General features: G+C 51.3%; 1 protein-coding gene across 8 annotated transcripts in view; it reads left to right on the top strand.

Moving 5' to 3' along the window:
* The window catches only part of CELF5 (CUGBP Elav-like family member 5), a 37,619-nt gene that overhangs the window by 781 nt on the left and 13,487 nt on the right, over nt 1-23,351 (top strand). For 6 of the 8 annotated variants that reach the window (XM_063403317.1, XM_063403320.1, XM_063403315.1 and 3 more), the window contains exons 2-3: nt 5,941-6,023; nt 17,233-17,284. In XM_063403317.1, coding sequence (XP_063259387.1) covers nt 5,941-6,023; nt 17,233-17,284 — 135 coding nt within the window. The remainder of the gene's footprint in view (nt 1-5,940; nt 6,024-17,232; nt 17,285-23,351) is intronic. The other 2 variants (XM_063403316.1, XM_063403318.1) reach the window with 1 other exon arrangement.

The following is a 23,351-nucleotide window of genomic DNA, read 5'->3' as shown; positions in this document are numbered from 1 at the left end:
TGCGGCTGTCAGTGGCGTTTGAGGTAGGTGAGGGGCCTTGGTGATGGCGCACGGGGAGATGAGGGGTCTTCCTTCGCTGAAGGACCTTTAGTGGGTGCTGAAAAGTTTGAGGAGGCTCCTTTAGCCTGGCTTATTGTTGTGTTTTTATACTGAAGAGCTGTCGCGTTCGGCGTGGCAGCTCCCTTCGGCCGAGCGGCTCTACCCCACCCCAGCAGGTGTTTGGGATCTTGTGACCAGCACGGCTCCAGCCAGCAAGGGAACTCACGGAGTTGTTTGCTGTAAGATCCGAGGGGCTGATGGCAGCCTCGCTCCCTGGCACGGGTAGAACAACCTGCAGGGAACCGACAGTGAGTACCCTGAAAGCTGTCAGTGCTCAGCCTGGGCTGCTGTGCCCTAAAATGGTCTGTGATGGGGCCATGTGTTGGTGCATGCTGGAGGGAGTGTGCCACGCTCAGTCCTGATGCCTCAGATTTAGGAGGAAGAGTAGGAAAAATCGAGTGCCTTGGCAACGTGAACCATTCTAGACTGAGCACAGAGGGAAGAGGACAAGAGAAAAACAAGTGTATTTTCAAACAAAAGGCCAAATCTAAGTCCAGCACAAAAGAAAAACACTTTCTCATTGAAGCCTGTGGGGGCTGGGCTGGCATGAATTTAGCTGAAGAAGTGTGTCTGGTTGTGAGTGAAAAACGAGGATGCCATGTGCTTGTGTCTCTGTGTGCAAGGAACTGCATCCAAACCTGCTGCCAGGGGATGGTGAGTTGCAAGGTTTCAAACCCAGCAAGGAGGAGAATGGGCCCAAGGCAAGAGGCAATTGCACATTTCATTCCAGTTGACATCTTAAATATAGACTGTGTGGTCTGAGGTCAGCTTCCAGGCAGGAGACAAATTCTAGGGATCTGCTTAGGTATGGAAATTAGAGGGGGCAGCAGTGGTATTAGCCAGGTGTGTGTGACATTAACGTGCTGCTAAAAGCAGGATTTCTGCAGCAAAATAAATGCATCCTTTTGGTTCTAACATTTTTTTTTAAGTGGATGTAGGTGTTGTTGGTCAGAGGTTGCTCTGTCCAGAAGAGACTGTTGAGATGTGAGGTTATTGTGGGGTTGTTTCCACAGCCCTTCAGTTCCCTCTGCCCCTCCCCGTCCTGTTTTGTACCAAGTGAGAGGCTGGGATTCCTTCCCTGGTGCCGTGAGTTTGCATGTAGATCCTCAGCCTGTTTTGGGAACAGCCTCTCCAGAGAAGTCATCCCTTCCCAAGGAAGTGTGTGGGGGTTGAGCGTGCAGCGAGGGGATGAGATCCACACTCCAGCCCACCCTGCTGCCTGATCCCTCTCTTTTCCCAGGCTGGGCTGCAGTGCCTTGTGCTCCATGCAGGAAGGCCATCCTGGTGAGGAGCTGCTGCTGGCACCAGCACGCCTGGAGGGTGCCAGGCCTGACCCAGGAGCTGCAGTGGCCTGGAGCATTGTCACAGCCCCCGAGCAGGGGACACTTTGGCTGCAGGCTCGTTCCTGCGCTGTGCAGCAGCCACCTTTCTGGGGCAGTTCTGACAGTTCTCAGTTTTCTCTCCCCATGTTCCTGATCTGCAGTGAGATCCAATTGACAGCTCACATGCAGCTTCCATCTGCTTTTTTCCCTTTCTCTCCCCAAAGGGGAGGAAGCGGTTGTGTGAGAAGCACACACTGGTGAAGCCCAGTGTGTCCTCTTGTGTTCCTTTGCAGCTTGACATGGAGCTGAGCAGCCACCTCCAGGGAAGAAGAAAGGGTGGAAAAGGCCTGCCAGGGGCTGGAGGATGTGAGTTGGGCTGCAGTGTCCAAGAGCTAGTCCTGTATGGGTGCTGAGAATGGATGAATTCAGTGGAGGCAGAGGAGAATCTTTGGTTTTGTTAGTACCTGACCAGTCGTGTCTCAGCAACCTGGCTACTGGTAGCTGATACTGTTCCAGCCTAATATTATTCATGAGGCAGTTTTTCTATTTATGTTAATCACAGATACATTTGCATGTTAATGGCAGTGTTTGTCTCAAAGCTAATATTTTCATGGGAAGAGTGGGGAGGTGTTTGAACAGGCTTTTGGAATGGGTCAGGGGAGGCTGAGTGGGGAGAATCAAGTGGAAATTTTTGGCCTTGCGTTCCAGGATTAGGCAGAAGGCAGTTCCTTCACAAGTGTCAACTGGATGGGTTTCCTAGAAGTGCTCATGTTAGGGAAAGTGGAGCAATTAAGGAGTGTGAGATGCCAAAATGAACTGCAGGGGAATATTCAGCAGGGGCAAGAGCAGCCCTGTCCAAGGCCTGTGGGCAGATAGGTGGCTTTTCCAGAGGGCAAGGATACAACAACATCCTCAGCCCAATTTGCCTCCCTGGCAGCCCAGTTTTGACTCAGCTTCTGCAGGCTTGTAGATTAGCTCCCCACTGACTCCATGCTTCCCCTGCTGAAGTATTTAATGTGATTTCTGATGCTAAGCAGAATCTAGAGATCCCTCCCTCCTGCAAACCAGCAGCCTTTTCTTGCTCAAGGCTTTAGACTGCTGATGTGTGGAGTAATATTTAGGATCTGAAGGGACTGTAAATTCCAGAGTCGATGTGTAGTTTGTAGGGAGGATCAGGCACAGAATATATTTTATTTTTATGCAGTCTCTTGCAAGTGGAACCAGGCTGGGTTCTGCTTTCAGGGAGCTGGAAACCCTCCTGGAACCCATGGAAGTAGCGTGGTACCACCGATGCTGATGGGATACAGAGGGATTTTTGGCAGAATGATGGTGGTGTGGCTTTGCAGATAGGCCTGGCTTTGCAGATAGGCCTGGCTTTGCAGACAGACCTGGCTTTACAGACAATGCTCTGGGTGCTGTCCTGCATCCCTGTGCTGGGAATGGGTCCTTGGCACTGCCTGGGTGCCTGGGACCTTCAGGCTGACGCTTTTAACACCCTGAGCACTTTCTAACACCACGTCCTGTGTCTCAGCAGGCACAGCTGACTTGGTGTGAGAAGTGCCCAAAGGGGCCTGAGCCTGTCTGTCTGAGCTTGCTGTTAACTAAAGCAGGAAATGTGGAAGTGAGAAAACCTAGTGAGAGTGACAGGCCTCTCTGCACCTCTGTGGACATCTCTTCACTCTTGAGCAGATCCTTGGGTGGCTCGGTCAAGCTCAAAGTTTTAGGGGCCCAAAAAACCAATGAAAGACATGGTGAGCTGAATCCTGTCACAGCATCCCAGGAGCAGCTGAAGAGTTAGCTGCAAGAGATAACAGCTCTTCAGGAAGGAAGTTTATTTTCCCCAAATATTTGTTTACACAATTAGACTTAGAGCAGTGTTTCTGCCAAACCTTTTCCTGTATTTCTGACCAGGACTTTGCAAAGAGAATGGAGTTGACTGCTGCACTCTACCTGGTTGTGAAAGGCAGTAATCATATTTTCCAAAAGACATAGGTGACATCTTTAGCTCCCTCCTTTTCAGAGCCAGGTTCCTGCTGTTGGGGAGGTAAGAATGAGAGAAATGTCCTCAAACCTCAAAGCTTAGAGATATGAAGAGCTGGGGGCAGAGCAGTGGACCAGGCTGTCCTGTACCTGTAGCCCCAGTCCAGGCAGGACATGAGAGGCTGCCTGAGTGCTGCCTCATGCTTGAGTGAAAAGCAGGAGCACAAGTGGCTTCTGCTGAGCAAATCCCCACATCCTTGTACAGCAGAGCAGCAGGGTTTGCCTTTGGGTTGGAGCTGGGGTGAGGCTCCAGAGTTACAGCATGTTTGTGTCTCTGGGAGCTGCTGAAAGATGAACAGTGTTACTGCCTTTGCTGTAGGGAAGAGAAGGACCAGAGGACTCTAGGGAGGGGATTCATGGCACTTTTTTATTTGTGCTGGAGGATGTAGGTGTTGCTGGCCCTTACAAATCCCTCATCTGGCGTGATAGCAGTGCCTCCTTGTGTGAGGGGTGTCTCTCCTTTATCCCCACTAAATGATGTGTCTTTGTCCAGTTCTCATTTTTAGCTTGTTCTCCCATGGACTGGGGTTTTTGAGCCTGGCAGTGTGCTTTGCCTCAGTTTTGACATTCTTGAGCACTGGAATGCTCAAGATGGGATTGAGGATGGGGTTTGGATGCTTCATGTAGACATAACTCCACTCCTAACTTGAGTTTTCTTAGGTTGATGGCTGATACTCCTGAGGCAAGGACGGTGCTTTCACTGCACGTGGGCATAGTACCAATGCATTGAAGCTTTTAGTGGAATAAATTGCTTATTCCCAACTGCTGACTTCAGAGTTTTGTGAGCTAAACCTGGCCCAAATTATCTTAGAATGAGGCTTGTATGACTTGCAAAGTAGCAGACTGGAGCAGCAGGTGGAATTTGGTATCTGTGTTGGAGGTTTTGGTGTCCAGGCCTTCAAATCCATTAGAAATAAATTATAGAGGTTATAGAGTCTGGTCTCTCTGGTTATACAGCTGCTTTTGAGGCTTGATGTCAGAGCAGTCCTTGGGGGAGAGTGAAAACTGAGGGGAGCTTCCCCACTACAACAGAGGCAGCTTTGCCAGGAGCAGGAGCAGTTTACCTGCATTCTTCCTGGCCTCACTGCATTTGTTAAATTACCTGTTGGTCCCACGTTTGACTTTGGAGCAGCATTCTTAGTTCAAAACCTGGGCAATAAGGAGCTTTAATGACCTCCTAGAGATATCTAGTGCTTGTGTGCTGTTTATGGAAGGTTTTTTTCCATAGCAAGAGGTGTGAGGAGAGATGAGATGTGCTTTCCTGCAGTCTTGGAGTTGGGATGGAAAAACAGGATAATTATGTTTGGATTGTCCTGAGGAGCTGGCTTCTGCCTGGCCTAAGGGTGTTGTGTACCATGGGGTGACACTGGGGCAGAGGGAAGAGGTACAGACAGCCCCTGCACCCACCTTTGGATCCATGGAGAGCTGAAGCAGCTTTAGAGTACCCCAAGCCAGGCACAAGAATATGCAGGCAAAAAAAAATGGGCCTGTGTGGCCATAACAATGCATGTGCAGCCCCAGCACAGCAGTGGAGACAGGGATATTCATCAGCGAGCCAGAGGGACTCATCCTGCCTTTGCTTGGGATGGAAATGCCACTGTGGATAGGAGGGGGATGAGTGAGGGGGTCAGATGCATCCTGAGTCTATTCTCCAGTGCTTTGCCTACCCTCATCTGAAGCAACTCAAGTGACGGAGCTCCAGGCACTTCCCTGGGGAGATCACTCCACAGTCTAAATCTCTTTCTGCTAGGAAATGTTTCTTGATAACCAGCCAGACTTTTCCTTTGCTTATTCTTAGCATCAGAGCACCCAAAGATGATCCTTCTTCTTCCTGGAGGGGCTACAACTCCTCCCCTCCTCCCTTGGCTCCAGCATTCAGCTGAGATGTTGAGTCATATCTTGACTAAGAATGTCAGGATCTGGCCTTTTCTCTGTGCTTTTTATCTGGCTTTTTAGCCGGCCCTTGCAGAATGCATGGTGCTCTGCTGGGCTCTGGATTGCCCTTGTCGTGCACAGGTACCTTGGAGTGTGTTTGTGTGCATCATACAGCACACAAGGTCAGGCCTCTCCTGCTATGGCTTTCCCTGATTTGTGAATCTGGATCACGGAGCTTTTGTATAAGCCTAAAGTACCAGATACTTTTCTTCCTTGCTTGCTTCTCTGTTTTTAATCAGTAGTCGTGCTGGTCCTTGCCTCTCCTGATCCTTGTGTTTTGGGAGTGTTTCTGCCACAGACAAGATCAACTTTCCTTTTGCTCTCCATTGTGGCTCACCTTGTTCAACAGCTGTGTCAAGCCCCGTTGATTCATAGGGTTCCTTTTCCAGCTCTTCATAGACTTTAGATGTGGCCTGCAAGTCCTTTAACATCGTTTCTTTGTCTTTTTTTTTCCTGGAGCTTTAGACACCAACTTATGTAACATTTGTGTTGATGTTCATCTGCAAGTGCCTGTCTAACTTGACACTCGCTGTATCTGCTGCAGGTTGTGCATTCCTCACATACTGTGCCAGAGACTCTGCCATCAAAGCCCAGACAGCACTGCATGAGCAGAAGACTTTGCCAGGGGTAAGTCCCAGTGAATTTCTGGAGCTGATTCTGTGGGCAGGATGATGGGGAATTTTCAGGGGAGGGAGTGAGGGTAAGAAGTGGCTTAGCTCAATCTTCCTGCTTGTGGAAGAGAAGGGTGTTTCAGGGGTTAGAACAGGGATCTGTTCTTCAGAGCTGCTGCTTTGTTTTCTGTGGCCAGGCCTGTTTCTGTGCTGCTCTTTGCTCTCTGGTGTGACAGGACACCTTTCTGTCCCTGTCACTAGGGAGCTGAGGGCTCTGGGGTGAAGTGTGTGGGTGCACAGTGGGCATTGCTGAAAAACTCACAGGAGATAAAATACCAGAGCCTTTTTCCAGGTGTGCAGAACCTCCTGGTGCATCCAATTCTACTCTGCCATTGCCCTGCAGGATGCCTGGACCGAGCTCTGATGCAGTGGTTGAATTGGATCAGCCTCTCAAAAATAACAAAATACACTTGCCACATGTCATTATTTTGAAGAGAGATGGGTTATTTAGGTGAGAGAAGGACTGCTGGTCTGTTCCTGGGTCTCGCTGACTCCACACCTGATCTTGAGAGCAGAATTCAGTGGGATTTGAGGGAGGCTGGGCACTGTGGAACAGGTCCCTCCATGCCTGGCAGTCCTCTGCCTCCCTGGGACCTGCTGGAGAGCTGAAAGGAGTTCTGGATTGTTGCCCTTCCCATTTTGGTATGATTAAAGAGCTTTGACTGGGCAGTTCCCTTGCTGTACTGAGGGGGTTGATCAAGCACATTGAAAGGATTCATTTGGAGGTGAGTAGGAGGAGGAGTTGGGTACTTATAGATAGAAGCTCACAGGAGGCCCTGAGTGCTCAAGGCAACAGAATAATTAATGTAAACCAGGGGTCTCTGGAGGGTGGTTAGGAATTCTTAACCATAACATTTCTTCTTTAACCCATACAGGTCCAAAGAGGTTCCCTCACCTCTCCCAGCTGCCCTCAAGACCTCCAAACACACACACACATAATTTTCTGTATTTGTTTACCTGTGCTTTTTTTTGCATGGGCCTGCGCTGGCATCTGAGTGCTGGAGTGCATGTGACTTAATTACCACTTAACAGAGTCCTTATCTCAGGACAGCCAGGGGGAAGAGCACAGATAACCAGCACAAATCTGCCTGGGTTATTTTTGTGTGATGGGAAATGGTTGGATTTTTGAACTGAAGCAGTGTAACCTTGTGTGTTGGTCCAGGGCAGAGCTGACAGTGTCTATAAGAACGAGTCAAAGGATGGAGGAGCAGCTGAGAGGAGTCATGGTACAGTGCTGTTAATGCAGTGGGGAAGTCAGACATGTCTCTGAAAAATTATTCACGTGAGGCTTGGTGGATTCAAGGCAATCTCAGTTTTGCTACAGTTCTACATCGGGGATTTGTTGCATGTTTCACTATGTTCTGTACTGTCTGTGCTCTCAGGGGTTGTAGAGAGCTGCATGGAGCAGTGTTTAAAGCAGCAATTTATCTATGATGTGGTGATCTAAAGGCTTTTTATGTTAAGGGAGGTGTAAGACACTGCCTGGGAACACTAAGAAGTCTGTGGTAGGTGAGTACTTTTGAACATACTTGTCTGGAGACAGTTAATGAGCAGTGTGGTGTAATTATGTTTCAGGATTAGGATGAAGATGAGCTGTGCTGCATTTGGAGCTATTTTCAGGCTGCCAATACACCACTTCATCAAATGCAGTTTCTCTTTTGTTCAGTCCCTCAGTGACCAGGAAGGCAGAATTTTCTCTCTCTCTGGTCATTCAGAGGTGGTTTCTTGGCGTGGACATGGGCTGGGTGAGCTGAGGTAGCTTTCAGCCATGATTTGCTGGTGTCTGTGTGGCATCACCTGGCCTTGATCTCAGGCAGCACTTTGGAAATGAATCACAGCCAGCAGGGCCAGCAGCTGCTTCCCTGTTTTGGGAACGAGGATGTAAAATTTCATCTCTGTACGTTCACATCTGGATCATCTCCTGATGATCTCTGGGGCAAAGCCCCAGGGGTTTAGCCAGGGTCCCAGCATAGGACAGAGCACAGAATGTACTGAACACACCACTGAGATTTCAGTCAGTGGGTCACAGTCTGGTAAATCTGATTTCTTGTGCTTTTCACCCATATCCCTTCTCTGTACTGCACATTGCAGGAGAAGAAGGAAAGCTGAAGGGTTATGAAGTGTAGGTGACACAAACTGTCACCTGAGTGCATGACCAAGCCTCAGCAGGTTTAGAGGCAGCAAGGGATCAAACTGGCAGAGGAAGGATCTTGTGCTGATCCTGTTGTTCCACCAAGCAATTGCAGATGCTACAAGAACCAGAGCACCTTCCTTTGGTGGTCTCAGTGCAGAGAGCTGTGGTTGAACTCATCAGTTCATGAACCTGAATAGACACAAATGACTTTGTCGGTCCAGACTGAGGATTTGGTAAGGACAGAGTTATGGGAGTGCTTTGATATGATTTCTGAGATACTCTCAGGTGTGATCAGGCAGCTGGAGCAGAACTTCTGAGCTCTCTTCCAGGCTGTCACTGGGTATGTCTGGGCCCACAGAGGTGTTGCTGAGGTCCTCCAGGTCTGGTGCCAACAATGTCAGCCCACCTGCAGGGCCATGAGTGCAGTGCAGCTTACCCAAGCTTTTATATATAGTTATATTTTAGGTTTTCCACATAAGTCAGTAGGAATCGCTGTGGTCTGTTTTTATTTTTGTGGCGTCTGGGTTCAAGTTCTCTTTGTGTGAGGTCAAAATTCTCTTTTGTTTCTGAATTGAGTGCTGTTGGATGTATGGTAACTGAATGGAATTTAAACCCTACAAAGCTTATTTTTTGACAGTAAGGCTCAGCATCTTTTTCTGAGGCAGACAAAATTTTGGCTTTTACATTCTTTTATATGGGCCAGTGTGCCCAGGGTGTAAAGCAACAAAACTGTCATAGAATCATAGGTTGGGAAAGACCTCTGAGATCCTTGAATCCAACCATTAACCCAGCACTGCCAAGTGCACAAAACCATGTCCTTAAGTGCCACATCCATACATCTGATGGTGACTCAACCAGTCTCACCTGTACAGCTGTATATTGTATTATCTAACTCACCTGTGCTGCCCTCAGAGCTGCTGAATTGTTGAAATCAGGCCTTTAAGGCTTTTTCCTAAATCCAGTGTCCTCTTCAGCTGCCAGCCAGCCCAGCAGTGCTGTGTTTCACCTTCTCCCCACTCCCTGGCACACTCCTCCCTGCCTCAGTGAAATGATATTATATCTCAATAACCCATGCCTTTGATTCGTGATTGTGCCTTCACTTTGCTGAGTTCTGAAAGGAATTGGAGAGGTTATTAATGACACACAGTGATCACACAGCAAGTTAAAGCCTCTTGCTAAGTGAAATTTGAGGGAAAAGCATCCAGCTTTTCAATATTTCGCAGAAACGCTTTATGTCTCTTTTCATTTGCAGCCAGACAGTTGCAAATTACATAAAATTGCTCCTGAAGAAGAAGAGGAAGAAGAATAGAGGGAGGAAGTGGAGGGGGGGAGGTTTAAAAAAGTAATTCTTTCAGCAAGGTACAGTTACAGTTTTATTTCTATGCAGAACAAAGAAAGGCCTGCTGAAAGGTAGGCAAGTAAGTGGCAGAAATTGGTATTGATCCAAGCTGGGAATACGGGCAGTTTAAGAGCAGTGATGAGGGTACTGAAATGTGGCTACATCACAGGGAGAACTCATGGATGCAGGGACACAGGAATGGAAAATTACAGAGAGCAGCAGCATGAGAGCAGACAGAGACTCTGGGAATGCACCAGGGGTTGAGATGCTGCAGCACTAATTCAGGTGGTTGGGCACCAGCGTTAGTGCAGAGCTGGAGCAGAGGGCAGCCCTGTGGGCAGGCTGTGCCCTGTGCTGCCAGGAGCAAGGGCTCACCCGGGCCATCTGTCAGGATCCACAGCCCGTGGTGCTGGGAGGGAGCACAGGGGACTGGAGGGACTCTGGTGGAGAGGGCAGTGCATCTCACTGTTCCCTCCCCTCTGGTTTGTGCAGTGCTGGTGTGAAGCCAGCCTGGACCAGGATTTCTGAAAGTTTCAGGTGGTCTGAGTGTTTGGTTGAGGTTTGAAGCTGGGCCCCACTTGTTAATCTTTGCAGCTTGGACCCTTGAACAGGGCAGGGTGGAGAAGTTTTACCCTTGTCCATCCTGCAGGTTTGATGGACAATACCAGCAAGTTCCTGAGGGCCATGCAGCATCATCTAAAAATACAGACAGCATGCCAAGGCTGTCTCATGGAAATGGCAGCACCAGGACATGAAGATGCTGGGCTAAAGCAGCCCCTGGGCAAGCAGCAGCAGAAGTGCCTGTTCAGTGCAGAGGGAATTGAAAATACTTGTGCTGTTGAGGGTTTGGCTTGAGGGTCTGAGAACTCTCAGTGAGGCAGAGCAGCTGCCCAGTGAAGTGCCTACACTGAAGAGCGAGCTGCCAAGGCAGACATTGCCTGCTGTTCCCTGTGGAACTGGGAGAACAGTGAAAGGAAAGATCAGCACCCGTTCCCACGTGCTGCCCAAGTGCAGGCTCTGTCCTGTGCACAAGGGGATTTCCTTTCTGCAGAGAAATTGCTGCCCTTGGCACAGCCAGGCCTGGCATCTCCTTGCAGCACAAAGCTTTGACTTTTGCCTCCCAGAGCTGGGTGTTCCCTGGGGATCTCACTTACCTGTGCTTGTGAGCTCACCTGTTACCTGCACACCAGCCCACACAGACCTTCCTCTTTGTAAAGGCAGCACCCTCCTGAGTGAGGCTCCACATTCCCACCTCCGTGGGGTCATCTGGGGGCTGTGCCTGCACACAAGTGCCTGTGAATATGCATATAGATAGATGGGATCATAGGATAATTTATGGTAGAAGAGACCTCTGGGGTCTCTGCTCAAATCCCACTCAAAGCAGGGCTGACTACACCAGATCAATGAGGGCCTTCTCCAAATGAGATTTGACTGTCCCCAGGGGCATCCTGCAGTCACCTGGGGCCTCTTTTCTAGTCTGCCAGCACCCCTAAAGGGAAGCAGCTTATCTCCTATCAGCCCACAAGTGGCTCAGGGGATTCATTTGGTGGTGCTGGGGCTCGGGCCCGTTCCGGGTGGATTTTCCCGTGGGTGTGTCAGTGTTGGAGGCTTTGCTCCGCTCGGATTGTCAGTGTTAGTGGTTGCCAAGGGAACTGGCACAGCCACTCTGTCTGCAGGCAGAGGGTCCCTGTGCCTGGTCCCCTCTGTTCCATCAGCAGAGATGTCTTTTCCTGGCCACTGTCACTGCCCTGCCCGGTGGCAGCCTGTGAAGCTGCCAGGAGAGCCCTGCAGAGCTGCTGTGTCCACAGCTCAGACACTGCTGCCCCAGTTCTGCCCTACCCTGGATTTTTGGGGACCCTTGGAGGCTGCAGCCTGTACAGAGGGGAGCACCTGAATGTGCTCACTGGCCCAGTGGTGCACCAGTGGGCTCAGGGGAAGGCACAGGGTGCTGGGTGTCCTTTCCAGTGGAAAGATCAAAGGCAGCTGAGTGTGTACTCCCAGCTTTTCTCTGTGCAGCTTCCTTGCACTTGCTCAGGGTGACTTGGTGACCCATCTCACAGAATCTTACTCCTGCTCTTTGCAGGTCTTAAGCCCTAAGCATTCCTTAGGCCTGCTAAGCACTTTTTACTTCAGTGGGAGTGACAAATGTGACAATCTTGGGCAAGTCTCTGAAGCAGGATGCTGAAGAAAGATGCTGCAGCTGATACAGGACTGTGGGTCTGAGCACCCAGCTGTGCCTGGGTCCTCAGCCCATGGCTTTCTAGAGGCCAGAACAATCTTTTGTGGTCTTGATGAACTTTCTAGACGAGTTTTTGGGTTTTCAGTTTAATCAGCCCTCCAACAATCTTCCTTGCTTATGCAAAAAGATGTAGCTGAGCCGTGCAGGCAGAAGCTGTGTGGTTTGTACTCTGGGATTCACATCCTGCTTCTGCCACAGACTTTCTGCATGATCTTCATCACCACATGCCTCAGTTCCTCCACCTGGAACACACTGCTCATAATTATCCTTGTCTCCTCCATAGTGGGATTGAATGAGGTGAATTCATAAGCAGCCTGTAGAGCTGTGCCAGAACTTGGTACTGATGTTGCTCATGTTTCTGTATGAGACAAGCTCTTTTCTCAGGGAGGGATGGTTCTCCTGGACAGGACTACGACACACTGAGATGTCAGAGGGAAGGTGCAAGGAGGATACTTGAGCACTGAGACTGGCACCAATCCATCCGTGCTTGCATTCCCAATCAGAAACAGAATCCAAATGAACAAATTAGCATTTAGATTTATGTGCTCTGCCCAGTTAGAAGTGATTATGGTCATTCAGGCAGGGCGTTTTTAACTGGCCAGAGGGAGGACAAGCCCACAATTTGTAAAGTGAGGAGCCCAGGACCTAATTCTGCCAATGGCCTTGGATGCCTTTTGGTTCCTGACATCCCAGAGGAGCCAGCCTGCGTTGTGTGTTTTGTACACTGTGCTTCTGACCCTCTTAACACTGTGAGGTTCCCCTGCATTGCACCTAAGGGGCTATTTTACATCACTTACTCGTAATTAATAGAGAGGCTTGCCCTGCTGTCCCAGGGGGCTTTTTCCTTCCATGCAGCTTTTGCAGTTTGAAAGCTGAAGAAGGGGGATCTGGGAGTCTTCTCCTTGAAGAACAGGGCTACCAGATTGCTGAGCTGTCTGGCAGCTCGTGCTGGGCACTGATCAAACACGGGGAGCCAGTTCAGCTCCAGAAATCTTTATTTTGGGTGTGGTGAGAGAAGTGGTGCATTTTGGCCTTGGTGAAACCAACAGCAAAGCTTCCTCTGACTTTAGGAGGGCCAGGATGTTTCCTTAGACCCTTGATCTCAAGAGTGCTGCAAAGGTGGGGAGCTTTTCCTCAAAAGCAGGGGGGAAGCCCAAGCAGAGTGGGGTTCCCTGCTTCTCTGTGCTGCCCAGATCCTGGGGTTGGGGTGGGATGTCCAGATCCTTTCAGATGCTTTCAGCAAGGCCTCTCAGCTTTGTCTCTTCCCTGGAAGTCCCTGGGCTGCTCTGGGCTGCAGTGACCCTCCCTGTGGGTGTCTCCTCCCTGCTCTCAGAAGGCTGCACAGGCTGTGGCTGCTGTGCTTTGTGTAACCCTCCCGAGGTCAGATGGCCTCAGCCCCCTCTGGCTGCCCACCAGGAACCCCCAAAAGCCAACAAAGGCAGCAGGCCCGTGAGAGGGAGAGTGGTGCAGGCAGAGAAATGTCTGGGAGGGCTGTGAGCAGGGAAAGGACAGCTGTGTTCAGGAAGTTGTGTATCCAGCCAGGAGGGAAATGTGAGCAAGAAGCTGGAGCAGGACAAGAGGAGCTTTGCTGCCCATCTGGTGCCCACTGCTGCTCCAGAGGATTTCCTGAGTGCAGTGGGTCACGGAGCTGACAGCCCTTACAGCGGGTAAGGAGGACCCTGAGTGTGAGGGTGAGGACTGGGGCAGGGGCCCACGGTGTCCTGACAGCATGTGCTAAATGTTAATGTGATATTCTTAAGAAACAAAGACTAATAATGCTCAGCTGAATAATTTAACAGGGAAGATGAAGCTCAGCTTGTGAGGCACGTGCAGGCTCATGAATCATTTGCTCGAATTCTCCATCCTACACGTGTGCTCACCTGTGTGTTCCTGTGTGGTAAAAGGCATCCATGTCTGTGCATTCCCACTGGGAATTTAAGGGAGGGCACATCCCGACTGCTGGATTCTGGTCCCAGCTGGGTGTATACAAATACAGTTTTCTTGTTCAGGTGTGCTCTCTGATTACTGTGCAGCCTCAGGTGATGACTGGAGGCCAGGAGAATTTGTACCTGCAGAGTTGGCTGTGTAAGCCAGAAGTGGGTCCTCGCTGCTGCCCTGTTCCTCTCTTTCTCCCTCACATGGGAGAGGTAAAACTTGACCATCCCTGCTGAGGGGACACAGCTCTCTGTCTGAGACCTGTATACTGAATTTAGGATCCCCCAGGGACAATTCTCAGGCCCTTGAGTCCTATGTGGTTGAGTTAAAACTGCTTTGAACTCCCTCTGCTTGAGAGCCCTTTGATAATTTCTTCATCTTTGGTGACAACATGAAATTTAGGATTAAAGTGGTGGTGTCCTTCCTTAGAAGCCTCTGGGTGTCCACTTCTGTGCAAAGAGGACCATGGTTGCCTCAGCTGGGAGACCTCCTGTTTCAGGAAGAAGCTGGCAGAAAATCCTGCTGCTCTTCTCCAAGCCTCAGCATCTGGATGAATTTCTTGTATCTCATTTTCTTCTCTTTACCCATATCATCCAGAGCAGACAAAGACCAGCCCAGAGACCCCACCTCGGGTTGGTGGGTGTCTCTCAAAGTCACTGGAGCTGGCAAGGCCTCTGGAAATGGGCAGCCCTTGACCCAGGGCTTGGTCTGACATGGGCACAGGGAAAGTCTTCCTGTGCCCACCCCAGGTGCTGTTTCAGGTGGGCAAGGAGGAGCTGTGGGCATAGCTGGAGGGTGCAGGGCAGCCCTGCTTCCTCCTGTATCCCCAGCCAGGAGCTGCCTCTGGGTCTGCACTGGTTCTAACCCACACTGCTGTAGTGGCACTGCCACCTCTCCTGCCAGGGCATCGTGCTGTCACCTCGCTGGGTCGGTGTCCCTGTGGGGATGCACTCGCCCAGGGTGGCAGGTTTGGTGGGGTCACCACCCCTGGGGTCACATCCCTGGGATGGGGGAAAGGATAGGGATGGACAGCTGGGTAGAGGGGGCCCCTTCCCCAGAGATGATATCAAAATGTCTCTTTTGTGCAAAGCACAGGGAATGCCCCCAAGAGCTGGTTTCCATGGCAACTGCAAATGTCAGGTTCCATGTGGTGAATAACCGTTTCCATGACAACACCTCCTTTATCCTAGGTGCTGGGAGCTGGAGTGACAGCCCTGTTGGGGGAGGGGACAGGGAGATGGCCTCAGGTACTTAACCTCCCCCTTGTCTCCCCCCATCCTTCCCGGCTCGTCGCCCTCAGCCCCTGCATCCCTGCGAGGGTGGTGCTGGATGTGTGTGCACTGCGTTTCCACAGCATCCCCTCCTACCCCCAAATGGCTCTGGGGCTTTGGCTTCCTCACAGAAGCTGAGATCTGCGTCTGTCCCTCCATCTCCCTCCCCATCAGTTCAGTTAGTTTAGCCCTGGTTTTGCATCCTGGGTAGAATCAGAACAGTTCCTCGGTGCTGGGGGAGCAGTGGGATGTGACGTGGCCAGCTGCCTCTCCTGGCTCTGCACGGAGCCCTCTCCTCTGAGCACACATCTGGGCTGCCTGCCCTCTCCCACTCAGCCTGCTCCCACAGCTCTGCCAGCCTCAGCTCACACAGGCAGCGTGCCAGGGACCGTGAGCAGCGACAGCAGCCTCTCAGCAGGGAAACTGGAGGCTTTGTGGAACAATCTCCGACCGCAGACTCCTGAATCCCTGCCCCACATCCCACTCAGCTCAGGAAAGAGGTGCCGGGCCCTTGGCTGCTCCTGGGGGGAGCAGCAGCCCTGAGGCTGGCAAGTTCCAGTGCTGCAAGTGCTGGGGCCACATGGCAGCACCAGCAGGATAGCAGGAGCTCTGCAAGTCCCTGCAGCTGATCAAGAGTGGGAAGAGGACCTGCAGCCTCTCCTCTTCCCTAAATGATTCAGCAGGTCTTGGGGTTGTGTCTGTGAAGGTGCAGCATGGCAGCAGCTTGGCCTTCCTTTGGGGAGCTGCCAGCCCATCCCTGGGGCCTCTACCAGCAGCCCCACGATCAATCCTTGAGGCAGGAATTGCGTGGGGCTGCTCCCAGCCTCTGCTCGTGCTGCCTGAGCAGCGTCAGTCAGGGGAAGCCAGCCCCACAGCCCCCAGTGCCAGGCTGTGTGCCATGCCACGCCAGCCTGTCACCTCCTGGCTGGCACCTCTGTCCTGTGAACTGCAAAGCCACCTCACGGATTTCCTCCAGCTGTTGGGAGTGTGGGCTCTGCCTCTGGTTTCTGGCCAGTCTGGCTCAGCCACCACTTGGAGACTGACAGCCCTCCACATATTGCATGCTGGCTTCTAAACACATTTCAGTTGGTGGCTTCTATGGCTTGATTTCATTTTCTGTTTTCTTGCTGTTTTTCCTCAGGGGTTTCCTAAGAGAGGGGGCAGACTGTGCCTGGACCTGCAGCTCGTGTGCAGGCCTTCCCTGCGATATTCTGATTGTTTTTTATTATGAATGTCACTGATTCAGGTCACTGTCAGCCTCTGTGAATGATGCTGAGAGACACGGAGTGAGATGTGCTGTGAATGTGGAAATCTGCCCTGTGCACCATTCCTTGGAGGATATTCTGGTGCACTTGGATCTTGCTAGCTGGGAAAGGAGGCTACAGCTTGTCAGCTGCCTCTCTGGGCAGCACAGGGCACACAGACCTGCCAGCAGATGAGTTTTGCCCTGCTTTTCAGACCAGACATTTAAAGCTGTGGGTTCCTTAATGCAGCCACTTCTGTCTTACCTGGAGAGTCCCCATACTGTGTGAGCTAAGCTACCCTTCAGGCTTGTTTGTGGTTGGATTATTGCTGATGACACTAATGGCTGCAAGAGGAGGAAAAACCTCTTCTCCACACCCAAGCAAGAGTTTTGCCACTTTGAACTTGAGCATTGCCCCTGAGGGCCAGAGATGAGAGATGCTGCTGGAGAGCAGCACTGCCCTTCTCAAGAGCTACTCTGGAGCACAGAGCTGTCTGCATGAGGGCTGGGGAAGGGGAAACATGACAGGCCTGCTTGCTGTGCTGCTTCTGGCCAAGTTCAGAGGCAGTGTCTCTTCCCTGCTGCAAGGACAGCGAGAGGCTCAATTAGGTGACGTGGCCATGCCTGCACTGAGTCAGGGCAGACACAGGAAGAGCTTCCAGGCACAGTCTCACCTCAGGCCACCCTGACCACTCCTCAGGCTCCAGTCACATGAGCTGCTTCCTCAGAGTCCTTTCTGTGCCACTTGCAGCAGCTGAGGAGGCAGAGGTTTATGCATGGTGGGCATTTCCAGCAGTGCTGCTCTCTGGGGCGAGCAGCTGAGCGGGGAAAAGCGCCAGGCTTCTTTGGGAAAAAAACTCATCCCTTCTTCAAGGGTACTGGTTGCCACCACAATGTCTTGGTTTCCCTTCTGCCTGTCTCTGCTGCCCTGTTGACAGAGCCTTCAGCAGCGGGTGCTGGGCAGTGGGCCAAGCAATAACCTCTGCATTTCTCTTCCCTTGCAGATGGCGCGCCCGATCCAGGTGAAACCTGCCGACAGCGAGAGCCGTGGAGGTAGTTGTCATCTCTCCTTGTTTCTCCTTTGGTGGCCCTGTGCTTGTGAGGGGGACACGGGGTCCTGACTCTGCCTTGCTCTGTTTGAGGAGGAGTCTGTGTGTGGCAGAGCTCTGGGGGCAGGAGGGCAGTGTAGGGACACAGCAGGCAGCTGACACACCGTGTCCTGAGGGTGGTGATGTGGCTGCCCCCTCCACTCTCTCTCCCAGCTATTTGAGCCTGGCAGTGTCTGCCCCAGGACACCACTGAAGCAGACCTGTGTGGCACCGGGGCTCCTGGAGCCTTTGGGAAGAGGTTCCTCCATTCCTACACCTGATCAGCCCAGTAAGAGCCAGATCCCTGCAGCAGCACTGGCTTTTGAATGTGTTCAGCTCACTGGTCTGCAGCTGATTCCTCTGTCTGCAGCTCCCTCCACTGCCTCCCCCATCACTGCTGAGCTGTCTCAGCCCTGCCACTCTCAGTCCTGCAGCAGCCCCCAGCACATTGTCAAGGCCAAAATGCTGTTACAGAAAAGATCACATGATGGGGAAATAATGTGTGAAGGGAAAGGATCCTGAGATGGAGGTGCTGTCAGCCTGCAGGGGACCAGCTTGCTCAGAGCAGCCTATACTGGGAAGTTCAGAGCTGGAAGGTTGTGAACAAGAGAATCTGGTAATTTAATGGGGAGCTCTCAGCAGCTCAAATGCCTCCTCCAGGTGGAGAAGGTTTGCAACTTCAGCCCTTTCCAAACCCATTAACTCATTTTGCTTCTTTTCCTTGCCTTACTGATCAATTTCTTTTTTTTCTCTCCATTCCTACATCTCGCTCTCCATGCCCTGTGCTGTTGGTGCTGCCCCTGAAAGCAATTTAGTAGAGGCCAGGGGAGGGTTTGTGTGCTGCTGTTTGTGCTGTGGGACAGCATGTCCTGCATGCTTTATTTAGATTTGGAAGGCTTTTGTTTTACATTTCCAAACAGTTTGTAGTGACTGTCAGTTATTACACTGTCAAGAACATGAGATATATTTTATAATATTTTATGTGAATGTGTTTATTTATGGTTGCGTGATAGTCTTTTTTTAAAAAAAAGTCTGTTTAAGTCAGATAGAGTCTGTAACTTTTGCTTATTTATTTGAGGAATAGTACACCTAAGTTTTACTGAAGTCTGGGCATTTTACTTCAACCCCTTGGTTTAGGGTTGAATTTAAGGCCCTTATCTGTGCTACAGAGAATAAAAACAGACCAGAATGTTCGGGGTGTTTCACTCTCCCTGTTGAAAATGATGTTATGAATGGATGAGAGATCCTTTAGAGATGCTGCAGTGGGTGGTGTGGGGATGGCTGGCTTTTCACTTTGCCTCTGGATTCAACCACTGGGTGCTCAATCCCTCCCCTACCACATTGATTAAAAAAAAAAATGTTTGTGTGTTTGGTGAGTACAACTCAAGCCTAATCAGAGCTGGGGCCATCTCTGCATCTCTCTTTTGCTGGTGGGGCACTACTGGGGGCTCCTCTATGCACACCCACCTGATATTGAGTGTTGGGATGTGACATCTCTGATGCTTCTGTCAAATCCAACTGGAACCACTCAGCAGGTTAAAAACCAGCGTGCTGATTTGAGAACAAGCTTGTGGCCAAGGACTCTGAAATCTCTGAGTTTATCAAAAGTGCCACATTCCCTAATGGTTGCAAATGTCAGAACATCAACTCTGCTTCCCACGGACAAGAACAGAAATCTTTGGAGTCTGAACACCTGCAGCCTGTGCACCTCCCTCCAGGCTCCTTGCAGAGCTCAAGAACAAGCAGCTCCCACAGGATCCGTGACAAACTGGATTTTTTCCTGAGGCAGGAGCAGCAACAAGACAGCACCCTGTGTTTGTCTGAGACAGGTTCCTCTTCTGAAATGTTTCTGGCGTGATGCTCCACTTGTCAGAGAAGTGGCTGAACAACTCTGCAGATATGGGAAGAGCAATATCCCTATAGCAGTAGCCCCACAGTGGCAGGAGGTGAAAGAAGGATTTGGGGCAGGGCAGATGTGTATGGATTAGGAATTTATCAAGGGAATAGCTGCATGCACCAGTGAGGCACTGCTCTGCATTATCCTTGAAGGGAGCCTCTTTTATACTCACCAGGGACTGACATTTCTCAAGTGAAGCACCCTGAATTAAGAACATGAAGTTGGAGCACCAGAATTCATCTCTTGGTGTGAGAGATGCTCATTTTTCTGCCAAAGGGGCAGTTTTGGCCAAGCCCTGCAGGGGCTGTGTGGGTGCTCGATGTCACTGCACCCTGCAGAAGAAATTCACTATGAAAAAGTTGCTGCCTGCATCAGTTCAGAGTGGGACTTGTGATTCTGGGCCAGACATTGTCAGCTTTTCCCTGCTCTCTGCTGGGAACCCGGAGTGCCAGGAGGAGAGGAGAGGAGAGGGAGAGGGAGAGGGAGAGGGAGAGGGAGAGGGAGAGGGAGAGGGAGAGGGAGAGGGAGAGGGAGAGGGAGAGGGAGAGGGAGAGGGAGAGGGAGAGGGAGAGGGAGAGGGAGAGGAGGAGTTTATGTGCTTGTTGGAGCTCTGGGCTGCAGTGATGGGCCATGACAGGTAACCCAAGCAGTTCAGCACTGCCCAGGGACAAGGAAACCCCCTCTGCCTCCCAAGGAGATTCACTGCATCCCATCCACAGCCAGGACTGGGCTTCCCTCTCTCCCTGATCCTGCTGTTGACCCGGATTCCCCGGCTTTGTAGGAGCCGTGTGCGGTGTTTGTGTGCTCTCTTGGCCGCCGCGTTCTGCCTGAACCCCAGGCTGGTTCCCTGTCCCTCCATCAGCGGCGGCTGTGCCGGCCCCTCCTGCCGCCTGCGCGGCTCGCAGTGCCCCCAGCACGTTTCCATGGGAACTCGACAGTCGGAGAGGAGAGTGAATCTCCCTGCTTGCCGGACAGCACGGGAAATTGCCAATCTGAGGGTGAAAATCAGGAGAGGAGAGAGTGAGGGGGAAAACAGCAGGGAGAGAGGAGAGGGGAGAAGGGAGAAGGGAGAAGGGAGAAGGGAGAAGGGAGAAGGGAGAAGGGAAGAGAAGGGAAGAGAAGGGAAGAGAAGGGAAGAGAAGGGAAGAGAAGAGAAGAGAAGGGAAGAGAGAAGGGAGAAGGGAGAAGGGAGAAGGGAGAAGGGAGAAGGGAGAAGGGAGAAGGGAGAAGGGAGAAGGGAGAAGGGAGAAGGGAGAAGGGAGAAGGGAGAAGGGAGAAGGGAGAAGGGAGAAGGGAGAAGGGAGAAGGGAGAAGGGAGAAGGGAGAAGGGAGAAGGGAGAAGGGAGAAGGGAGAAGAGAAGAGAAGAGAAGAGAAGAGAAGAGAAGAGAAGAGAAGAGAAGAGAAGAGAAGAGAAGAGAAGAGAAGAGAAGAGAAGAGAAGAGAAGAGAAGAGAAGAGAAGAGAAGAGAAGAGAAGAGAAGAGAAGAGAAGAGAAGAGAGAAGAGGAGCTTCCAGCCTGCGGGAATCCCTGCTGGGCAGCTGAAGGAGCTGGTGACCTGGGAATGCCAGCGGGTTTGGGATCAGCCCTGAGAGTGCCAGAGGGTTTGGGATCGATGGCTTCAGGATCACAGCTCAGGTGAAAGGGTTTGATAGCAGCTCAGGTGAAAGGGTTTGATAGCAGATCAGGTGAGAGGGTTTGCAGCATTCCAGCCCGGCTGGGGAGGGATGAGTCAGCCTGGCTGTTGTGAAGAACAGCCCTGGCTGGAAGCTGACGGAATCGAGAGGATCCCGGATCATGGGTTGGGCTCCAAGATGCAGAGAGGGAGAGGTCAGCAGCAGCAGAACCCTTTCAGAGGTCCCCAGCTGCTGCAGAGGCATCCAGAGGGAACAGGCTGGATCATTTTCCTAAGTGTGATCTTCAGAACCAGGCTGTATGAAACAGGATTCACTGTGAAAAAAATCTTACACTGTCAGTGATTTCATTCCCTTTTACTATTGCTGTTCTGGGCATTCAGAAAAGATTCCAAACCCATAGGTGTGTGTATTTATTTAAGCTGCCTTTGTAGCTTAGGTCCCTAAGGTGTCACAGTTTTAACCTGTGCTGCATAGGGAAGAATGGCTTTTTTTTTTTTCCTCCCAAATTCCAAAAAGGAATGCTGAAATTCCCACATGAAGGCAGGACTTCCAAAAGGTTCTGTTAGTGAGCCCTGTCAGACAACAGAAAACCTGTAAAGCTGCAGGGATGGAGCGTTCACTGTTTCAGTGGACTTTTCCCACAGGGCAGGGTAAAGAAAAATGCTTTTGATTCACCAGAAATGGTGTGAGGAAGAAACCACAGGAATTACCCAGGAAATTTGAGGGCTCTCTGAAGTGGAAAATAATGAGTAACTCGTAATTTGATGTTGATTTGATTGCAAGTTGTAGGATAACTGACTTTCCCAGATGTCTGAACACCCCCTGCCCCTCTGCCCCAGCCAGCCAGGGGTCCCTGAAGAGAAAAGACCACCAGATGCATTTGTGGCTGTCAGATCTTAGCCCACAGTTATTTGCTTGCTCGTTCAAAGAACAGAGGATTGTTTCACAGCACCTAAAAAGTCAGTACAAGTGTTTCCCAAGGTATTTCTCCCCTGTGTTGATGGTTTTTTTGAGGAGCTCCCCATGATTGCCACACAAAGGCTGAGCATGGTGCATGTCTGAATAAAGGCCAGTGAAGATTCAGGGTAGAGGAAAGGGGAGCCCTCCAGAGCTCCAGTGTCCCCTGCCATGGCCAGACTGGGCTCACATCTGGCACCAGCTGATGTCAGTCAGAGCACAGAGCTGCTGCTCCTTTCGTTTTTATTCTCCTTTTCACTGCCCAGTAAATCTGTTCCTATCCAGTCCCTTTTTTTTCACCCCCTCTCTTCTAATCAGATTTTTTCACCTTCTCTATGTGCTGTTTTCTGGTTGGTTTGACCACCAGCACTCCTGAGCTGGCCCTTGTGGGGGCAGGTGCTGTCTGCCTGCACAAAAGGCAGCTGAGCAGCACCTGCTTTATCAACTCCTGTGCCTTGGCTGGGGATTGTTTGGCATCACCAATTTGAATGGACTCAGTCAGCTGAAATAATGTCTCCAAAAGCAGCCACTGCCGTGCAGGTGCAGGGAGAAATGCAGAAAGAATCACAAGGAAAACAGAAGGGGATGAAATTCCCATGGGTGTAGCCACCCAGGAAATCATGAAAATGGGGAAGCTGGGAAATTTGGCCTTTAAAAAAAATAAGCAAAGCCATATATTTCAGCCACTTCTGGTTATATAAATCAGGATTATCTGCTTGGGACTGTGTTAAGAGCCTTGGCTGTAGCACTTCTAACACTTTGTGTGTGTGGTGAACACAAGTGGCAACGTCTGCCTGGGGCTACAGCAGAGCAGTGCCTGGCTGAGGCACAGAGCCCCAGCACCTCCCTGTGCAGAGCTCTGGGGCAGGCTGAGGTGACTCCCTGTGCTGGATGAGTGTGGCTGTCTGCAATTCCTCTTGCTCACTAAGGAATTTCATCGTGGAAGGCATCCCCGGGGGGCTGGGGGTGTCCAAGTGTGTTCCAGGGCGTGTGTGAGCCTTTGTGCTCGCCCGTTAGTGCTGCGTGTGTGCGTCTGCTGCTCTGTGAGGGGCCCACGGCACGCGTGGGTGCACCTGTACCTGCCTGAGCAGCAGGGAGGTGCCTTCCCTCCTCACCTGGGTGGGGAACCACCCCCCGAGCCAGGAGGAGCGGGGCAGGGGCCTTGGTGGCAGTGTGAACGTGTCATGTGCCATCCTTGCCTGGCATCGGTGCACAGCACCCCCCTGGAGCTGCTGTGCTGCTGTAGCTCCAAGACCTGTTGTTTTTCAGGTCACTGCACTCTCAAGCAGAGAGCAGCTCCCTTGCTATTGCCCCTGACGTGCGTCACATTGCATTGGTTTGTTTGGAGCCAGCCCCTCTGATGCTGTCGCTGGCAATAAGGAATCCTGTGGCACTGCTGCTGCAGAGGCACAGCCCCACACGCTCCCTCCCGTGGGTCGTGTCTCCCCACGCGGATCTGGGGCACTGGGGGAGGGTTAGCTCTGTTTCCTGGCAAAAACAGAGCCTGGGCTGGCGTTTCTGCTGGGATTTCAGTGTTGTGCTGTTT

This window comes from Prinia subflava, chromosome 8 (assembly GCF_021018805.1).
Source record: "Prinia subflava isolate CZ2003 ecotype Zambia chromosome 8, Cam_Psub_1.2, whole genome shotgun sequence".
NCBI lineage: Eukaryota > Metazoa > Chordata > Aves > Passeriformes > Cisticolidae > Prinia > Prinia subflava.
Note: the sequence above shows the minus strand (reverse complement) of the source record. Positions and strands in the feature narration are given on the sequence as shown.